General features: G+C 25.1%; 1 protein-coding gene across 1 annotated transcript; it reads left to right on the top strand.

Annotated features, from left to right (window-relative positions):
• Positions 1 to 5,983: 5,983 nt before the first annotated feature.
• Positions 5,984 to 17,796, top strand: LOC145843767 (very long chain fatty acid elongase 7-like). The gene is made up of 7 exons (XM_082950990.1): positions 5,984 to 6,102; positions 8,177 to 8,367; positions 12,432 to 12,569; positions 13,794 to 13,899; positions 14,344 to 14,480; positions 16,921 to 17,017; positions 17,273 to 17,796. The coding sequence occupies exons 1-7, from the start codon at positions 6,048 to 6,050 to the stop codon at positions 17,377 to 17,379; spliced, it is 831 nt and encodes a 276-aa protein (XP_082807116.1). The 5' UTR covers positions 5,984 to 6,047; the 3' UTR covers positions 17,380 to 17,796.
• The last annotated feature ends 144 nt before the right edge of the window (positions 17,797 to 17,940 follow it).

Here is a 17,940-nt window from a genome sequence, read left to right as displayed (position 1 = left end):
TTTAAAACTTTAATAATCTAAAAGGAAATTACAGCTTTTGATAAAACTTATCTTTAATTTGTTGTGATATTGAATAAAATCATAGTGTATTTAAAATTTATAGACATGTAATGATGTTTTTATGTTCGTGAGCAAAGGGATAAAAAAGTATTTTAAAAAAGATTAGAAATAAAAAAATACTTTAAAGGAAAATGGAAATTCCTAAACTTTGCTTAAAACCTTTTTAAATAAACATACTTGTAATGTTATAATTTGTAAAAAATTTAATAAAAAATACAATTTAGATAAAAAGTAAATTTCGCAGTGTTTTAATGATTGAAATAAGCAAGTAAACTAAAGTATAGTATATATAATAACATTTAATTAATAAAATAAAAATTTCACTGCCCCCATATAAAAATTCCTTTTAATGCTGCATAATTTTCATGCCAAGTAATTTTCAGCCATTTTTCAAGATTGCTTTCCAAGAAAATTTTGTATTTTTATAAGTTATACATTTTGAAATGAATTTATTTAAGTAGCGAATACAAATCTATATATGATGTATGAGGCTAAATCAAAATCAGTGTCTTGTAATTTTTTTGTTTGAAATATGGAAGTATACATAGTACTAGTATAAAGCCAAAAGTTAAATTAATAAAATAAATAATTCACTGAGCCTATTAAGTAAGCTTTTAAGTAAGCTCACAATCCTTCATTAGTTTCGTCAAAAGACACTTTGAAAAATTTCTGAAGATTGCTTTGCATGAAACGTATACACCGTGTTTAAACTTCATACTTTGATTAAAGGTATATGATATATACAAGCTATAATAAATTAAACAAGTACAAAAATATATAATATTGTTTTAAGTTTCAAAGGTGCAATAATGAGCCATACTCTTCAAATGGAAGTTTCCAAGTTTCTTGAGCTTTACAATAGCGCCATCGACGGATTCATGAACCTGCTGACTCAAATTGTAAATTTCCGCCCAGAATACAATAACGAAAGTAAGATAAAATTGTTGATCGAGAAGTTTAATTTTATCAGAAATGAACTTTTTGAGTTTGTAAAAAACCACCGAAGGATTGCCCTCGTTAGAGCGCAAGCAATTAGATGCGAAGGCGGGGAGAACTCAACGTTGCATTTCGGCGGTTTAAAATCGGCTGAAGAGTTTCTTGATCTGAGAAAGTTTTCTCAATTTATCAATGACAATTCAGGTCGCATCGATGGTGATAGAAGTAATGTTCGGTATCGTACTGGTTACAGCAAAGGTGCGCTAGTTTTATTTGTGAAGGAAGTATTGAATGTTAGAAATCGTGAAATCTCAGAACACGATTTGGAATTGCTAAGATACAGATGGTCGGTGGTGGATGAGAAAGTGATGAAAACAAAGTTTTTCGTGACTGACCTTTTAAGAAAAATTGCAAGAAGAAAAGACCAACTTGAAAACAAGAAAATTTATGCTGAGCGCGTCGCCGAGCTTTCTTTTTTATTTGACGTCACTACAGCACGCAGTTTAAAAAACAACACTTGTCCTCTTTGCGCCGAACGATTAATTTTCAATCAAGATTTGTGTATAAGTCCTTTGAGCACCATCGCTAATCGCGCCATCGCTTATCACAGCGAGTGTATGAGGTCTTTGTGGGTGACCGTAGAAATGTGGCAAACCAGCGAAGAATTCTCTACGCAATATGACATTCATTTATCTACGTTGAACGAAATGCTCAACGGAACTAACGGCATTCCGACTGGAGCTGAAAAAGAGAGTTTGCGAAGCGAGTTGGAGGATATGCTCATTGAACTGTACTGAGAAGCGTTTTTTAAATGTTGTTGTGCGGCTTTATAAGTTGAAAATTCCTTGTTAACATGCTTTCTCTCTGTTGCATATTTTGTATTGCGTTTACACCTTTAATAAAGATTGTGAAATAGTAAAAAAAGGTGTTTCTCAATGAGTTTTATATAAACTTAATAAATGGTATGATAAGACGTTTATTGATATAAATCAGTTGAAACAAAACTGGTATTTTACAATAGAAAGAAAAATATATTAATTTAAGTGGTGTTAATGAACTCATCTGAGTTTTTTTGTTTATAAAGTTTGTTATCTAAAAACTTAGGCTGGAAAAGGATGTTTTAAACTAAATAATGTGCAACTTTATAGTTCCTTTTTTGATAAAACAAGACCTACATATTTAGCTGGAAAAAGTATAATCAATTATAAGTCAACCTTGTAAACTTCTATTTAAATGTACCAAACTGTACATCTTGCAAGCCAATTACCATAAATAACTATGTAATGAATATCAATATGCGATATTTAAAACTTTGGTCTGTTGAAACTAGCTTCAAATGTAACTTTTAATGTCTTAAAATGCGCTGTTTCAATAAAACAAATTAATCAGTAACCGTAGACAAAGAAAAAGCTTTCGGTTTTTCTGTTGGTTGATGAATAACTAAACCTTCAGTAACTAGTGGAAAATTTTAAATAAAACCTAGTATTTTATCTATATTTAAGGTTAATTATAGTATAAAATAAATTAGTCTACTTTTCTTTATGTTTAATATTAAACTCCGATACGAATCAACTAACTTATGAATTTATTCAAATTTTTATGCAGATACTAAAATACTACTAGAGATTTAAAGCTTTCACTAGATTAACTTAAAAAATACATAAAGTAGCATAATTTGTTATTATAATATATTCCGGTGAACTTAATTCGCTAAGATCTTTTGTTAACAAACGCTTACGATTATATTATGAATAGTTAAAATTTAGCATTCCAAATGAAATTGAAATTCTTCGACCGACAAAGGAATAACTTTTTCCACAAAATAAAAATTGCATACCCTTACTTTAACATTAAATTGTTTATTAATCTGTGTTGATTAAGTAACGGTGAACCAAGATGGTAGAAAGGGAAATCACTAAAAATGTCAAAAAAATAAATAAAGTCTCACCTAATTTTCATATGAACAGCTTTTAATAAAATTTCAACGTTTCCGTTACTAAGTTAAACTTTTATACCACTTTTAACGAAAAGCGTTTTGTTTTCAATACAGCATTGAAATAAAATTTTATGCCTAGCATGACTTTTTTTACTTAATAAAAATAAAACGCTTTGTAGTTTGCAGGTTTCTGTTTTCATCATAAAAGAAGATTCAAACCACAAAAATTATCGTGAGTTAAGGTAAAAAAAAAATTATATGTTTTACAGTTGTTCTTTAAAATAGTTTATAGATAGATTATTGATTCTATACCAGGAGTCGGCAGCCTTTAGTAGCTCGCGGCCCCGCACTATTTAAAATAAAGTTTTCGAAGGCCGCAGTTATTTTTAAATAATTTTATTATTTAATGCAAAAATACTGTTTTAAGCCTAAAATATGGTAAAATAAGAAATAATAAAGCACTAGTAAGCAGTATTTATTGAATAAGGAGCCTTATTCTAATATTCAATACAAAATCTTTTATTTTTATGGTTTTAATAAAGTATTTTTTTATCTAAAGCAGTTTGCCGACCCTGTTCTAGACCAACAACAATTTGGAAAAATAAATACAAATATTTTAAAACGCTAACGTAAAAATCTTTTTTAATATTATGACTCGATAATAACAATTAACGATGATAAGATTAACCTAATTAATTATAAACGATTTTATTTCATTAAATTCAACTAAAGTTAAAACTTTAAGTTAGTAGAACTTTTTTGGCTTTGAAGTACTAAGTTTTATTAGTCTAACTTTTATTCTTTCACTGCAGTATAATTAAATTTGTTAACAATATCCCGTAAATGTAGTCTATTGAAAAAATTAAGTTAAAGTTTGTTATCTTTTTAATTATAGTTAAAATTAGAACTAATTCACTTTGTTTTTTTAGTAAGCTTGAATCGCTAAAGTTATTATACTCAGTTTATCAAATTACAATAAACTTACTTTTTTAGTGTTACGTTTAATAAATGTAAAAATTTACATTTTGAAGTAAAAATTAGAAAAAATTTAATTCAATATAACCCAAGATAAAGTCTTACAATGTGTTATTACGAATATTCAACATCTTTTATTTGAATTTTTCATTATTTTTGAATTATATTCAACACATGAACTTTAATCAGGCTCTGTAATGGAAATCTCTAAATTTGATTCAATCTTTAGCATACAATCTAAAATTTACATTTTTTTAGTCAAGCAATTTTTATCATTTGAAATTTCCTAGAAATTTTGTGCTATATTGTTTATTAAACGATAAAAAACACTCTAAAAGTTTGGTTTAAGGACCTAATGTACAAAGGAACCTTTTGGTTATCGAGTCGTACACCACATGTTTATAAAGTTTCTTACGAGCTACTACACATAATTGTTTTATCATCTAAATATTTAGTAATGAAAAATCAATAGAACAAAATGAAAAAAAAAACTAAACGAAAAACTAGCGACTGTATTATACTGCACTTTACTTTATTATACTGTATTATACTGTACTATAGCTACTGAATTAACTTTAAACAAAACTTTCTATTTTATTGAGATGGGTTAAAGTGTAGAAAACTTAATAAAATAGTTCTCAAAGCGTAAATACGTGAAAATTTTATTTTAAGTAAAAATTTTCAATGAAAAATATATTATATAGTTTAAGGTATTATTTGAAAATAGTGTTATTTTCTTGCACTAACAAGAGAGTTTACGTGAAAGAAAATATAATGGTGAAATGTTCAATATTACTTCACTCTAATTGTAAACTTTCAATGATTCTATATGAAAGAAAATTCTTAAGCTTATAATAAAAGCAAACGACATTAGTAAATTAACACATGGGCTCCAAGCTAATCAAGCCTGTGCACACTAAACCAATAAAATCAAATTTGTGCACACCAAGTTGTAAATTTGTGAGACGCTAGTGTAGATTGTAGAAACACCTTTATAGGAATTTACGGCACTTTTTTGCTACTAAAATTATTTGAATTGAATTTAATGTACTTTTTACAAGCAAATCATCTTTAAAAATATACTAAAGCTAAAAATTACAAATGTTTAGACGAGGAGTTTAACTTTTTTTTACTTTATGGATCTTATTTTACAAAATACTTGTTTATGTAGCTCACGTCTTACATACTAGTTACAACTTTTAACTAACTTCACGATCCAAACTCATTAATTTGTACATGCTTTTTCATTTAACAACTATAACTTAACTCTGCATACAGCAAAATTTTTTACATTGTATTCAACTTTTATTAACTATTTGTTTATTACGATTTTGAAACGACTTTAAACTAGCATTTAAAAATCTATAAAAAATATTATAGTTTTTAATTTAAGGTTTCAAACAAAACCTTTGCTGCTCAGACCTCTTTACTTGGTTCTGATAACATAATACTGAGAGTATATGCTAAATATTTATTTTCATTTTAGATATTGCTTTAAAAAAATAACAAACTTTCATTTTGTTCTTCAAAATAAGTGTTAATTTATGACTTATATTTTGATTTACTCAATTTATATTTTTAATACTTTTAGTTTATATCAAGAGTAACAATAAAAAATTTAGGCTTGATTACATTTCCATTTAAATAAAGACTTCATTGTGGCTAAGGATCATATTAAAATCCTTGATTAATTTATTTTGAATAAACTTGTGGAAAAATAAAGATAAAATATGAAGATTATTTGTTGTTCACAATATTTTATTGTTAGTTCAGTTATATAGTTCTTAAAACATTGCTATTTTCAGTTTTGAAATTAAAAAGTGTAGTTAATATCTTTTATTTTATTTTTTTTAAACCGTTTATATTTTTTAAAGAAATTTCGAATTAACATACAAGCTATTATGTTATAACATACACACTCAAATTATGATTTACTAAGTATTTTTACTTTTTTTGTCTAAAAAGTTTTATTTCTACAAATAAATAAGCATACCGCACGGTGGTACATAGAGCCCAAACAAAAATAAAAACAATGCTTAAATTAATGACTTCTCTTTAAGCTTTCTTAGACTTTAGTCTATTAGTTTCCTCAGTTAAACTTTCATTTTTGTTTTTTACTTTGATTTACTGGGGTTTAGAAATGGATTTATACCATAGGTTTATGAAAGCTTATGATGAAACCCTGGAACAAGCAGGTATATACTTTTTATTTTATAGTAAAAAATAATTAAATTAGTGTTTTTATACATTATATTGTTATGTTTAGTCCTATACTTATCAAAATATTAAATGAAGCTTTTGTAAGTTATAAATTCAACAATAGTTATATTGTAGTGATTGGATATTAAGTTTATTATATTTAGTCTACCATAAAAATAAAGAAATTGGTTGTCATATATATTTTGTATGAATGATTAAAAATAAGAAAGTTTTTATTTAATTCAAAAATATTTAGTGTTATCTTAGTTAAGTGTAAACTTATTTAAGAAAAAATTAAAAAGCTAATCTTTTAAAATAAAAATAGAATAAAACCTCTCTTGATTTGTTTGTACATCTAAACAAACCAAATTAAGTTGTTTTAAATAAACACAATAAAAGTAGAAATCTTTTTATACTCATTTTTCAAAAATGGTCTATTCCAGTGTTAATAAGTTTATTTTTTCTTTTCTCACTAAAATTTAAAAATTTGTTTTCAAATACTAAAAAAGCATAAATTATAATTTAACAGAACAATTTTCAAAGTAAACTTTTATAAAAAATACTAATTCACTAAGTTGCCACTCTCTCAGTAAGGCTAACTCACAGTCTACTTTTATATTTTTTGAAACAACTCAGGCTAGATTTTTCTTATATCTAAATGGTTTGAGTTGGTTTTAGTTTAAATATTGTGATATATTATAGTTTATCTAAGTTATTGTATTTAGTTTTGGTTAGTGTAACAAAATTAAAATTTTATGTGAAAACTTTAAGTTTACTTCTAAATGAACTTAAACATAACAAAAAGTAAGCAATTGTCAATAACATAAAGTCTGATAGCATATATTTGCAGTCTCTGTAAATTACTGATAAGATTTTTGTGTACAGCACCCAATTTAATTTTAATTATTTTATTAACTAAATGAATTTTTAAAGGTTTGCATGTATTTATGGTTGCATAATATATTGATACTAGTTAATGACTATGAAAATGAGAACATTACTGATTTTGCATACAGTAAAAATAGTTATTAGATAATTTTATGTCTATATAAAATAATTTACACTTCTAAATTGTGCTCATAAATGTTTGTACCTCCTAAATTGTGCTCATAAGTGTTTGTACCTCCTAAATTGTGCTCATAAATGTTTGTACCTCCTAAATTGTGCTCATAAATGTTTGTACCTTGGTTTTTCAAAAAGCTAAAAGTAACACAGGATAGTTTTTAAACCCTTAACAAGTGGTAGCCTATTGATTAGTTTTTGCTAATTATCTACTTTTTAATGGTACTTGAATCCTTTAAAAGTACAGAAGCTAAAATAATATAAGCCCTTCTAGTCTACTGACTATATACTGACTGAAATATTGTTTAAAGTATGTATTCTGCTGCTTTGATTGTTTTAAATCTGTAGAACTTAATGTTTTGCAAATAAGCTTTATAGCTATCATACAAAAAAGCAATTATACAAACAAAATTAAGTTTGTAATTACTGTTAACGAGTTAAAAAGTTAAGTTAAATGAACCTTGAATTTGACATTATATTCAAAATAAAGCATAAATTTACTCAAAACAAAAAATTCTTATTAAATTTCCTAACTCACTTAAAAAGAAACTTTTTCTTTTAACTAACTTGATCTCGTTTACTTATTCAAAATTTGATGGTGTGGAAAAGGTAAAACAATCTTATAAAATAGGTTTTTTAATCAAGAGACATTATCTGATATTCATCAATGACATACTTTAAATCCCAAAAACAACACACTAAATACCTAACTATTATGCTAAAAAGCATAAAAAACAAAAACAGAACTAAGTTCCATGATTAAAAACAAAAAAAAAAAACGGGCCTAAATTTAAAAAAAACAGATAAATTTCCCAGTTAACTTAAGTAGTTAAGGAAATCACAAGTTTTCTCTGAACAAGCGCACAGTTATTTATTTTTATAAGCTGTGAAACACTGTACAAAGCAGTCATATAAAACAATTTTATTGAAAAATATTATCTGACACTTATCAGTGATAAGTTTCAAGTTTTTATCAAAATAAACTTTCTAATCCTCAATTACCTTCAGATCCTCGCGCGGACGCCTACTACCTGATGAGGTCGGGAAAGTTCAACACCATCTCAACCCTCACTTACCTCTTCATCGTGCTTTTTGCCGGCAAGCGGTTCATGAGGAACAGGGAGCCTCTCAACATCAGAAAGTTCATTTTCGTGTACAACTTGGTGATGGTGGTGTTCTCGTCATACCTTTTCTATGAGGTGGGTTGTGTTTTTTTTTTTTTACAAATTTTGAAACTGCAGTGGTCAATTAAAAAAAAAAGTTGTTTTTTATGTTCTTCTAGTCAGATAAAGTTTGAAATTAATTCCTATAGAATAGTTAAAAATTGAGCATGAAAATTTTAAATGGCTACTATAGTTTATGTTTTATTTCAGTTTCTTTATTTAAAACAACTTAATTGTTTGTTTTATTTTAACAACAATTTATTTTGAAATGATTAAATAAAGTTTATTAAACTCAAGAAAAAGCTTTATTTCTAGTTTCTTCTTTGTACAAGCTATATTTGCTTTAAATTAATCTGCTGAAGCAAATATATTTTACTTTAAAATTGTTGAAAATAAAGTTTCTTCAGTTTATTGTACTTAAGTCTAGTGGTAGTATTTTTCAAACACAATTTAAGACAACCACAAATTGTTGAGTTTATTCCAAACTAAATTTTTAGATAAGCCTAAGTATTATATTGAAATTGCTTAAAAAAATTAAAAAGATTATTTTAGAACTAAAGCTATCAGACTTTAATAAAACTAGCTCAACATGATTTTGTTATGTGTAATGTCTGCAAAATTTTTTGTTTAAAAGTTAAGTTTTGTAATACTGAAAGTTTGAGAAGATTTAAATTTTATTTAAATGGTTTTTATTCTAACTTATTTTAAATGCTTAGTAGATATGAAATACAAAGTTGTTTGACAAAAATAGTTTCTTACTGAAAAAATGTAAATATTAAGTTACGTTTATATATATAAACAATTAAATATTAAATCAAACTTTATGTTTATTTAGACTTTAAGCTGTTTTAGTTTAATTATTACATTAACATACATCTTTAGATACAACTTTAATTTTTTATCGCCACGTAAACAGATATTCATTTACAGCCATCAACATTGCAAATTAATGTTTTAAAAAATAATCAACAAGACCTTTTATATAGTTTTCCTTTTTGTTTTTAAAGTAAAAAAGATTTTTTATTTTATATTAACTAGACGTCTACAATTAGCTATCATTTAGCATGTTTCATCATGTTGAATTGAATTTGCATGCCAAAAACAAAAATTCTAATAAGATTAGTTTTTAGTTTGAAGCAAGTTCTCAATAGAATCTAGTACTTTTTGACAATTTGAATTTGAATTTTGTAAGAATTTTTTCTTTTAATTTTTAATTTTAGTCTACTGTGCACCATACTGTTACAACATATTTGTAAAAAATATTTCTGAATAATTGAATTAATTGTTTTGATTAATTCATTATGATTTTGTAAAAAACTAAAACAAGCTTGTAAAAATGTTATATAAAGTTTTTAAATTTAATGATAGTAGGAATAAGGTCATTAACTTTGTATATAACTTTAAATATAAGAAAACTAAAAGTGTTGCAAAAAACCTGGAATTTGACATTTTAGGCAAAAAAAAAACCTAAAATTTGATAAATTTTGAAAAAGCCTGGAAAATAACTAAAAAACCTGGAAAACTTAAAATTTTTAACTTTTCTTATGCTTCTAGTAACAAAACTTTGATAAGATAGAAAAATCTATCATTAAGATAAAAAATACTGTTTTGTTTCAAATTATTTTTTTAAAATACATTTGAAATATCTTTTACTTGTTTTTATACTATCGAAGACATTTTTTTTCAACTCAAGTTCAATTTTAGACTATAAATAACCAGAAAAACATGTTTTTTAAAAACCTTGAAGAAATTCAGAAACCTGGAGTTAATTTATAAAAAAAACTTTTAAAACCTTGAACCAAACAGAAATAGTTTAAAAAAAAAAGTTGGAAATTTTCTAAACCAATGGTAATGAATTAAGAAAAACTCTCCAATGGTTAGTCATTTGTATAGAACCCTTATTTACATATAGTAAATTTTAAAGTCTACTCCTTTCACTTTATTGTAAAAGAAAGTCATGACTCATATAACTAAAGTAAATTCTTGCAATTGTTTGAAAGTTTGAATATTTATATAAAAAGGAAAAACTCACAAACTAATGCTAGTTAAAAACAAAAATCATAATAGTAAATGATAATATGTACAATCCTTTTTTATCTAATGTCTCTTGCTATAAAAAACAGTATAGATAACAAACGTAAATTTTATTGTAACTTTCAAAGTATGTTGCATTTAAGGAAAAAATCTGAAATAAATTTAAATAATCTATTTAAACTAAACTATCTGTAAAAACAAAATTGTTATACATTTCAATGCATATAACTTATGTACTGGACTAAGTTGATCATTTTTTAATTAATAAGCTATTGTTTTTAGTTATCGTTTGTTTACTTACTACGGATTTCATGTAAATATTAGTTAATGATTGAAAACAATTTAATGTAAACATAAATTAATGGGTTTAATTTTTTTTTGCCGAATTATCTGTTATAACATAAAAATATAAAATTTTACCAATATACTGTACGAAATAAAATTACATCACATATTATGTTATTATTTGAACTCTCTTAAAAGCGTAGAAGTGTTTACTTAAAAACTATTGTCAACTTAAAATAATAAATCACGTAAATAAGTTTTTCTCAATATTTTTATAAACATAGTTGAGTAAAAGTTTTGTAGTTAAACTAAAAGTGTAAACATTAAAAACAGAATTAGCATAAAAAAGAACAATACATGCTTTTTATAAACTTTTATGTTCACCTATTTAGAAAACTTAGGCACATTTTGATTGTATGTTACACATAATTTCAAACTCTAAAGCTCTAAAAATAGAGTTGATTACTAGGTTTGTATGTAAATTAATTAGTAAGCGAACTACTTTGTTAATATTCAGATGAATGTCTTCAAAATTTCAACACCATGTTATAAATGCTAAACATGTTATTTAAATTATTGTTACAAAATAAACTGAAGTGCTATAAATTACATTCTATAGATACAACAAGTCCATAGTATTAAGGTGTTTATTTGTTATTTGTTCTTGTTTATCATTGTGTATTTTTATTACAAAAATTTTAGTTTATTGCAGTTTTCTTGCTTTACAGTGTTCGAGTTTATTTACATCATAAACTTATATCACAAATACTTTTTACAAACATTGATAATTTGAAAGTTAAATATAAAACTATAACTTAAATTCTTCAATATTGAAATTGTATTTTTTATGATAAATTTTGAATAAGTTCTGATTTTGTTAAAAATACAATCAATAAAACAAGTTTACTATATTCACAATAAAATGCTTAACAATTTACTACACTAGCGCAAAGTTAAGAAAATTGCTTTAAACTCGAATAAGTTTGGATAATTTCTGAGCAAACATTAAGTTTGTTTGTATAGCTTTCTTTAGCTATTTGCTCAAACGTTAACAGCGATTTAAACATGTTAAAGCTCCCTTTAGTTTAAACTGTTTATATCAAATTTAAAACTTTTTGATTTCTTAATAAATAGTACCTATTATTTGTACAAAATGCTAAAAGGTTTAGCCTATAAAATCTTAGTTTTATAAGTTGCATCAAACTTTTTTTTGTTAAAATATTGATTTATTATTGTTATTTACTATTATAATCTTAGTAGTTAGATCTATAACTGTTTTTTATTCTTTTTTAATTTATGTTATTTTTTGATATTAGCCTATTATTTTTTTTAAGAATTTGAGTTGTTATGTAACTAGTAAAGATGGGTTCAATAAAACGAAAATATTAATGTTTTCATTGTGTTTTGAATTAGAAGTATACACAAAAAATTCCAGGACGTTTTTTTTGTAAAATAAAAACTTCAACTAATTTAAGTTAATTTAATTTTTTATTAAAGTTTTTAACTTTCTACAGCTTAAACATTACAATGGGTGCACTTATTTTCTCACAAGTTAAAATATCTAGTAAAAAAATTTTTATTCAATTCAAAATTTAAAACAATTAAAAAACAGTGTTTTTAAACTAAAGTTTTAAACCTTCATAACAAATCTAAGAAGTTTTAAAAGTCTTCTACAATTGAGGCTACAAAACCTTTCAAGATTTAAAAAATTCATTGGCTCTATGATTCAAAATTTCAAAAATCACCACAGTGTTTCCAAACTAAAAATTTAAACTTTTCAGTTTCTGATGTCGGGTTGGGGGACGGGTTACTCCCTGGTGTGCCAGGAGTGCGATTACTCCGACTCGCCCCAGGCACTGAGGATGCTGGACGTCTGCTTCTACTTCTGGCTGTCCAAGCACATCGAGTTCCTGGACACGGTTGGTGTTTGTTTATTTTGATTATTTTTTCAAAGATATGAATAGTTTTATCATGTATAGTAATAGTCTTTTAAAGATTGTATTCGTTATAATACAATATTCCACATCTTTAAATAAAGTAATCATATGTGGCGATTAGGTTTAAAGCAATAATAAATATAATTTAAAGTGTTAAAATTAAAAGAATTAATATATTAATACTGACACAGTGTAAGTTAGATATTTGCAATACTTTTTTTGATGGATCAAACTTATTGTTAAGAAACATATATACTTCTAAATTCACTTAAAGTATATAGGAAATTCGAAAATTAACTGCCTAACGTGTATTTTATTTAAGGAATTTGGGAGACAAATATCTTTGCACTTGAAAAATTTTATTTATAGATAAAAAAACCTTTTAAGTGGGAGCTTCTTGTTTTATTCAAAATTTTATAAATTCTTAAAGATTTTTTTCTTACTTTTGTTTTTGAAATTACAAACATTACGCTATCAATTTTATATTTGAATTTTGTTTGCACTACAATACTTATTTTGAAACTTTATGTTTGTTCATTTAATAAAATGGTTATTTTTGTTTTAAGCTAAAAATAAATAAAAAATATCTCATGAAGTTTAAAACGTAGGCGTAATCTTAAGTTCCTTTATTGAAAGTGTCTATTTATTTCTAGCTTTTATATAAAAGCTATCATTAAATTTTGCATATTTGAAGTAAAACTTTCTGTTGATAATAATTTTGTAAAGATGATAATTAACAAACTATTTTTAGAAGCTAGTTTCAAATAATAAGTTTATAAATGATGTTTTATTAGAATTTAATTTAGCACTTACGTGCAATATGTTAGGTGTTTACAACCTAGAAAATAAAGTAAACAATGTAATAGTTCTTTAAAATATTTCAAAAACTATTAAAAATAAAAATTTATATATGTTATTTTATAGTTAACATTATTTACAGGGATTATAAAATAAATTTTTTATAAGTTCCATATTAACAAGTTCTTATTACAAAACACATTCTATAACACAAAAAGTATTTAAAGTTTTATCTTTTTGATATTTTTTATAATTTAATCAAATAAACAATTTTTTGAAGTCTTTTTGCCAATGTTCTTTTAAAAAAAATCTTGGAAAACAAGAGCATCCATTGGCTCAAGGCTTCATAATTTAAAAAATGAAAATTTCAAAAAAGGGTTTCCAAACCAAATAATATAATTTTCGCAGTACTTCTTCATAGCAAGGAAGAAATACCAGCACATTTCTTTCTTACACGTGTTTCATCACACCCTGATGGCTTTCACTTGGTGGTGGGGCGTCAAATTCTCTGCCGGTGAGAAATTTGTAAAAATTTTAAGTTAAAAATATACAGTAATCTTCCTTTGAGTAATCACGACCCAAAAAGGCGTACTCGATAGAATGTGCGTACCTAGTAAGTGCATTCAAGAGGAAGGCTACTGTAAAAAGTTTTTTGTCTAACAATTATGAATGAGTTTTATTTGCTCGTGTAGTTTTTAGTTATCTGCTGGTAAGAAACAAATGTTAAATTAAAAATTAGTTTGATAACTATTGATGTATAGAAAATTTATTGAATAAGATTTAATGAACGATTTGTAATTTCTGAACATTCACAATGGTTTAACAGTTTAATTATGATTAAAGTAAAATATTGTTTATTCACAGCATATTTATACCTGATGTTTTTCTAAAGGGGATTATAATTACGGTAAAGTATCGTATTTTCACAGGATATTTAATACAAATTGTATTTTCGCAGGGGGATTGGGAACCTTCCACGCGCTGATCAACTCGTTCGTACACATGGTCATGTACTCGTACTACGCCGTGGCTGCATTGGGTCCCAAGTACCAGAAGTTCCTCTGGTGGAAGAAGCACCTCACCGCTTTCCAAATGGTTTGTGTTTAGGGGATTTTTTAAAAATCTTTTAGTTCAAAAACCCTGTGCCAATAAATGAACTCTATTTCCCAGTTCTTAACATTTGGGAAAGTTAGGGATCTTAATCCATTGGTTTACGGCTTTAAAATTCAGATATTTATTGTATAGAGTTTTATTATTTATGAGTTACATGACAAACTAAATTCTTAAACAAACGTTAAGAGGCTATCTCAAAAGGTAGCATTTATTTGAAAAAAAAAAGCGGATGTAGATCTCATTAATAAGAATATGAAAGAAGAACAACAAATAAAAAATATTAAGAGATAATTTTAAAAGTTACAAAAAAGTACAATATCTTAAAACTTATATTAACTATATTACATTTTTTTTATTTAATTTTTGCAAAAAAAAACGGCTTTAGGTAGTAATTAGACCACAGGTCGGCAAACTGTGGTCGCGGGCCACATTAATTTTTTTTTCCAACTAGTTTAATGTATTAATACTCTCAAAAAACAAAATAAAGTTTTAGTGTTATCTTTAAAGAAGAATCTATCCCCTAAATTTTTTTGTTCAAAAAATTATCTTTAAATATGTTTTTTAAAGCACATGAAAAATTTTCCTTTTTTGACCTGCCGACCCCTGAATTAAACCTACATACAATTTTTTTTTCAGATATATTTTACTTTTAAAGTTGTGACCGTTTATATATTTTTTAAGAACTTGTGTTTTTGTGCTCCCAGATTTATAATATCAAGGAATTAAGTAGTTTTAGAACCGTTTTTTTTTAAATTATATATGAATCTGACGACTGTTTAGTTATTATAATTAATTTTTAAATGTTTATAAAAAAATTATGAAGTTGTCTCAATAGAAAATTGTTTTTTTAACTTTAATTAAAATTGTAGTTAGTAAAAATGTTATTGTTATCTTGTTACTTTATTTTTTTGTTAAAGCCGTAAAACGTTGAAAATGTTTAAAAAATATTTGTAAGTTTTCAGTAAAACTTTACTTAACTGCATTTAAAATGGTCGGTCTTCATGGTATTTTTGTCTATGATTCAGTCTAAACAATGTTTTAAAAATAAAATTCAAACTATAGATTAATTTGAATCTAAATTTGGAAAAGAAAAAAAAATATTAGCTTTAAAAAAGTTTAATTTAAAGTTGGTCATAGTAATACGTAGCAGGGCTCTCTTAACTTTATTTTTTAACCAGTTAGCTATACGAATTAACATGTAAGCTTTTGTTTTATTATTAGAAAAATATTCAATATCTGTAAGTTATATAAGGTATTATAATAAAAGCAGTTGAAATAAGTTTATGTTTATCTAAAAAGTTAATAATGTATTATGACTTTATGAATAATTATTTTCGTAATAAAACATCTGATTAGTATTACATGTAATTATTATTAATGAAAATATTATTAGTAATATTCCATTACGAAGTGTAACTTCATAAGAAATTTAAACCGGTAGAATATAAAAAAATACCTTATATTATAAAAAGTATATATAAAATGCAGCTTTATCCAAAAGATTTAACAATCTAATTAATGTTTTTAAACTTTTTAAATTCTACACCAAAGACATTTACTTTTAAAAGTTGTATGCACATTTTAATAGTGTTTAATATAACAATAAAACTTTTTATTATTTTTATACTGTAATGTTCAACTTAATGTGATAATTTTTAATTTATACACATTTTATATTTATGGTTTGTTTTTTATGGATTCAGACACTGTAAACAATTATCTGTCTTCTATTTACTTTTATAAGTTAAAGCTAAAATCGCGCTGAACTTGAAATAGGGAATGAAATTTGTATAAAATCAATATTTATTGTAAAAAAATTCATGAGTGAATTTTCAATGTAGCCCAAGATAATAAATATTGATTTTTCTAAACAAATTGAGGTAAACTTTTTATTGTTTCAAAATTTAGTCAAAGCTTTCGGTAAGACTAGTTGCCCTTTTGAATTATACGAAACAATAGGATTACTTAAACAATGGAATTTTTATATACTTTTAAGTGAGAAAGCTTCTTTTGAACTGAATTTATCAGACTTTCAGTAGTAGCTTTCTAAAAAAGTTATAATCTTTTGTATAAAGTGTATTATAATTAAAACTGAAACAAGTTAAGCTTATTTTAATATTCTGTATAGCAACAGTTTATAGATATTATATTTAGTTTTTTCATGTTTCAAATGCTACTTTCTACTTAATTTTTTGAATAAATAAAAAGTTGTATTAAGTATTTCCGAAAAATTTTGAGTTTAATTTAACGTCAACCGTTGACCATTTTCTGTTGGCAATATTAAAAACTAAAAATTATAATTATGAATACATTTATATGGTCCATTTGTGTTTTTTTAACAAGCAAAAGGTTTTAAAATATGTAACATTTAAATACTGATAAACACTTTTATGACGTAATTAAGAAATCAACCAATCAACAGACTCAATTCGTGGTGGTGTTTGGACACATGGTGCATATCATAGTGTTTCACGATTGCGTCTTCCCAGAAGTATTCAAGTACATCATATCTCTATACGGTTCGTTTGTTAAATTGTTTTTTTTTTTGAAACTTCATAGTTTGTTTGGACAAAATATTTAGTGATTATGGCATCTTTAGCTTTTGCCGCAGTTTAGTTTGTTAAAAACTATGTTTAATTTAGAAAAAAAAATAATTTACAAATTTTTTCGAAGACATTTTTCTTACTAATTTAGAAAATAATTTTAGGTTAATGTTATTCTTTAGTTGTAGCCAATTTTCGTTCTCATTTTTTACGAAAAAAAAACTATTTCAGGTTTCTTGTTCTTCATTTTGTTTTCCAACTTTTGGATTCAAGCTTATACCAAGAAACGTTCCAAATCCCAGCAGGTATACAGATCTGATGCAAAGAAAATCGAGTGATTATATGCAAAAATTCATTTAGCAGTTAAAATTTTTTACCTCTTCAATTTTTTTGTTGTAAATATGTATCTGTAGTTTTTTCGTTCTGTAAAGCTCTTTTTAAGAAAACTATCTACGTAAATTTCGACATTTTTTCAAAGTCATACACAGTTAGTGCCTTAGCATGAGCCAATTCGTAGTTATTTTGTTCTTCTGTAGCATACTTAAACTTTAGGCTAGCTTTAACAATTTTTCATTTAAAAGTATTTCGGTGCTTTTTAAAGCCACAGTTTCAATTATTTATTTTTTTAACTTCACGTTAACTCTATGCATAGTTTTGGTTTAAATGCAGTCTTTACCAGTTCTTCAAACAACATTTTACTTCAATGAGATTTGTCATTTTTTACTTGTTACATTATTTATTTATTCAATAAAACCTTAATAATTAGCCGTGTGCTTGTTTGTAAATATAAAGTATATTTTAAATGATATTTTTAACAAAATCTAATAAGTCTTTATTTACTATTAATGTTAAAGTTTTAAATATTTCAAACGTATTAATGTTATCTCTAACATTTTCAA

Source organism: Thalia democratica, chromosome 9 (genome assembly GCF_965202585.1).
Source record: "Thalia democratica chromosome 9, ktThaDemo2.hap1.1, whole genome shotgun sequence".
NCBI classification, from domain to species: domain Eukaryota; kingdom Metazoa; phylum Chordata; class Thaliacea; order Salpida; family Salpidae; genus Thalia; species Thalia democratica.
The sequence above is the reverse complement of the archived record's forward strand: the minus strand, read 5'-3'. Positions and strand labels throughout refer to the sequence as shown.

Bases quoted from the DNA above. Each gene is read 5' to 3' on its own strand.
- LOC145843767 (XM_082950990.1), top strand. From the start codon at position 6,048: ATGGATTTATACCATAGGTTTATGAAAGCTTATGATGAAACCCTGGAA. The intron at 8,368-12,431 runs GTGGGTTGTGTT...TAAACTTTTCAG, and splicing joins CGTCATACCTTTTCTATGAG to TTTCTGATGTCGGGTTGGGG. The intron at 13,900-14,343 runs GTGAGAAATTTG...GTATTTTCGCAG, and splicing joins GGGCGTCAAATTCTCTGCCG to GGGGATTGGGAACCTTCCAC.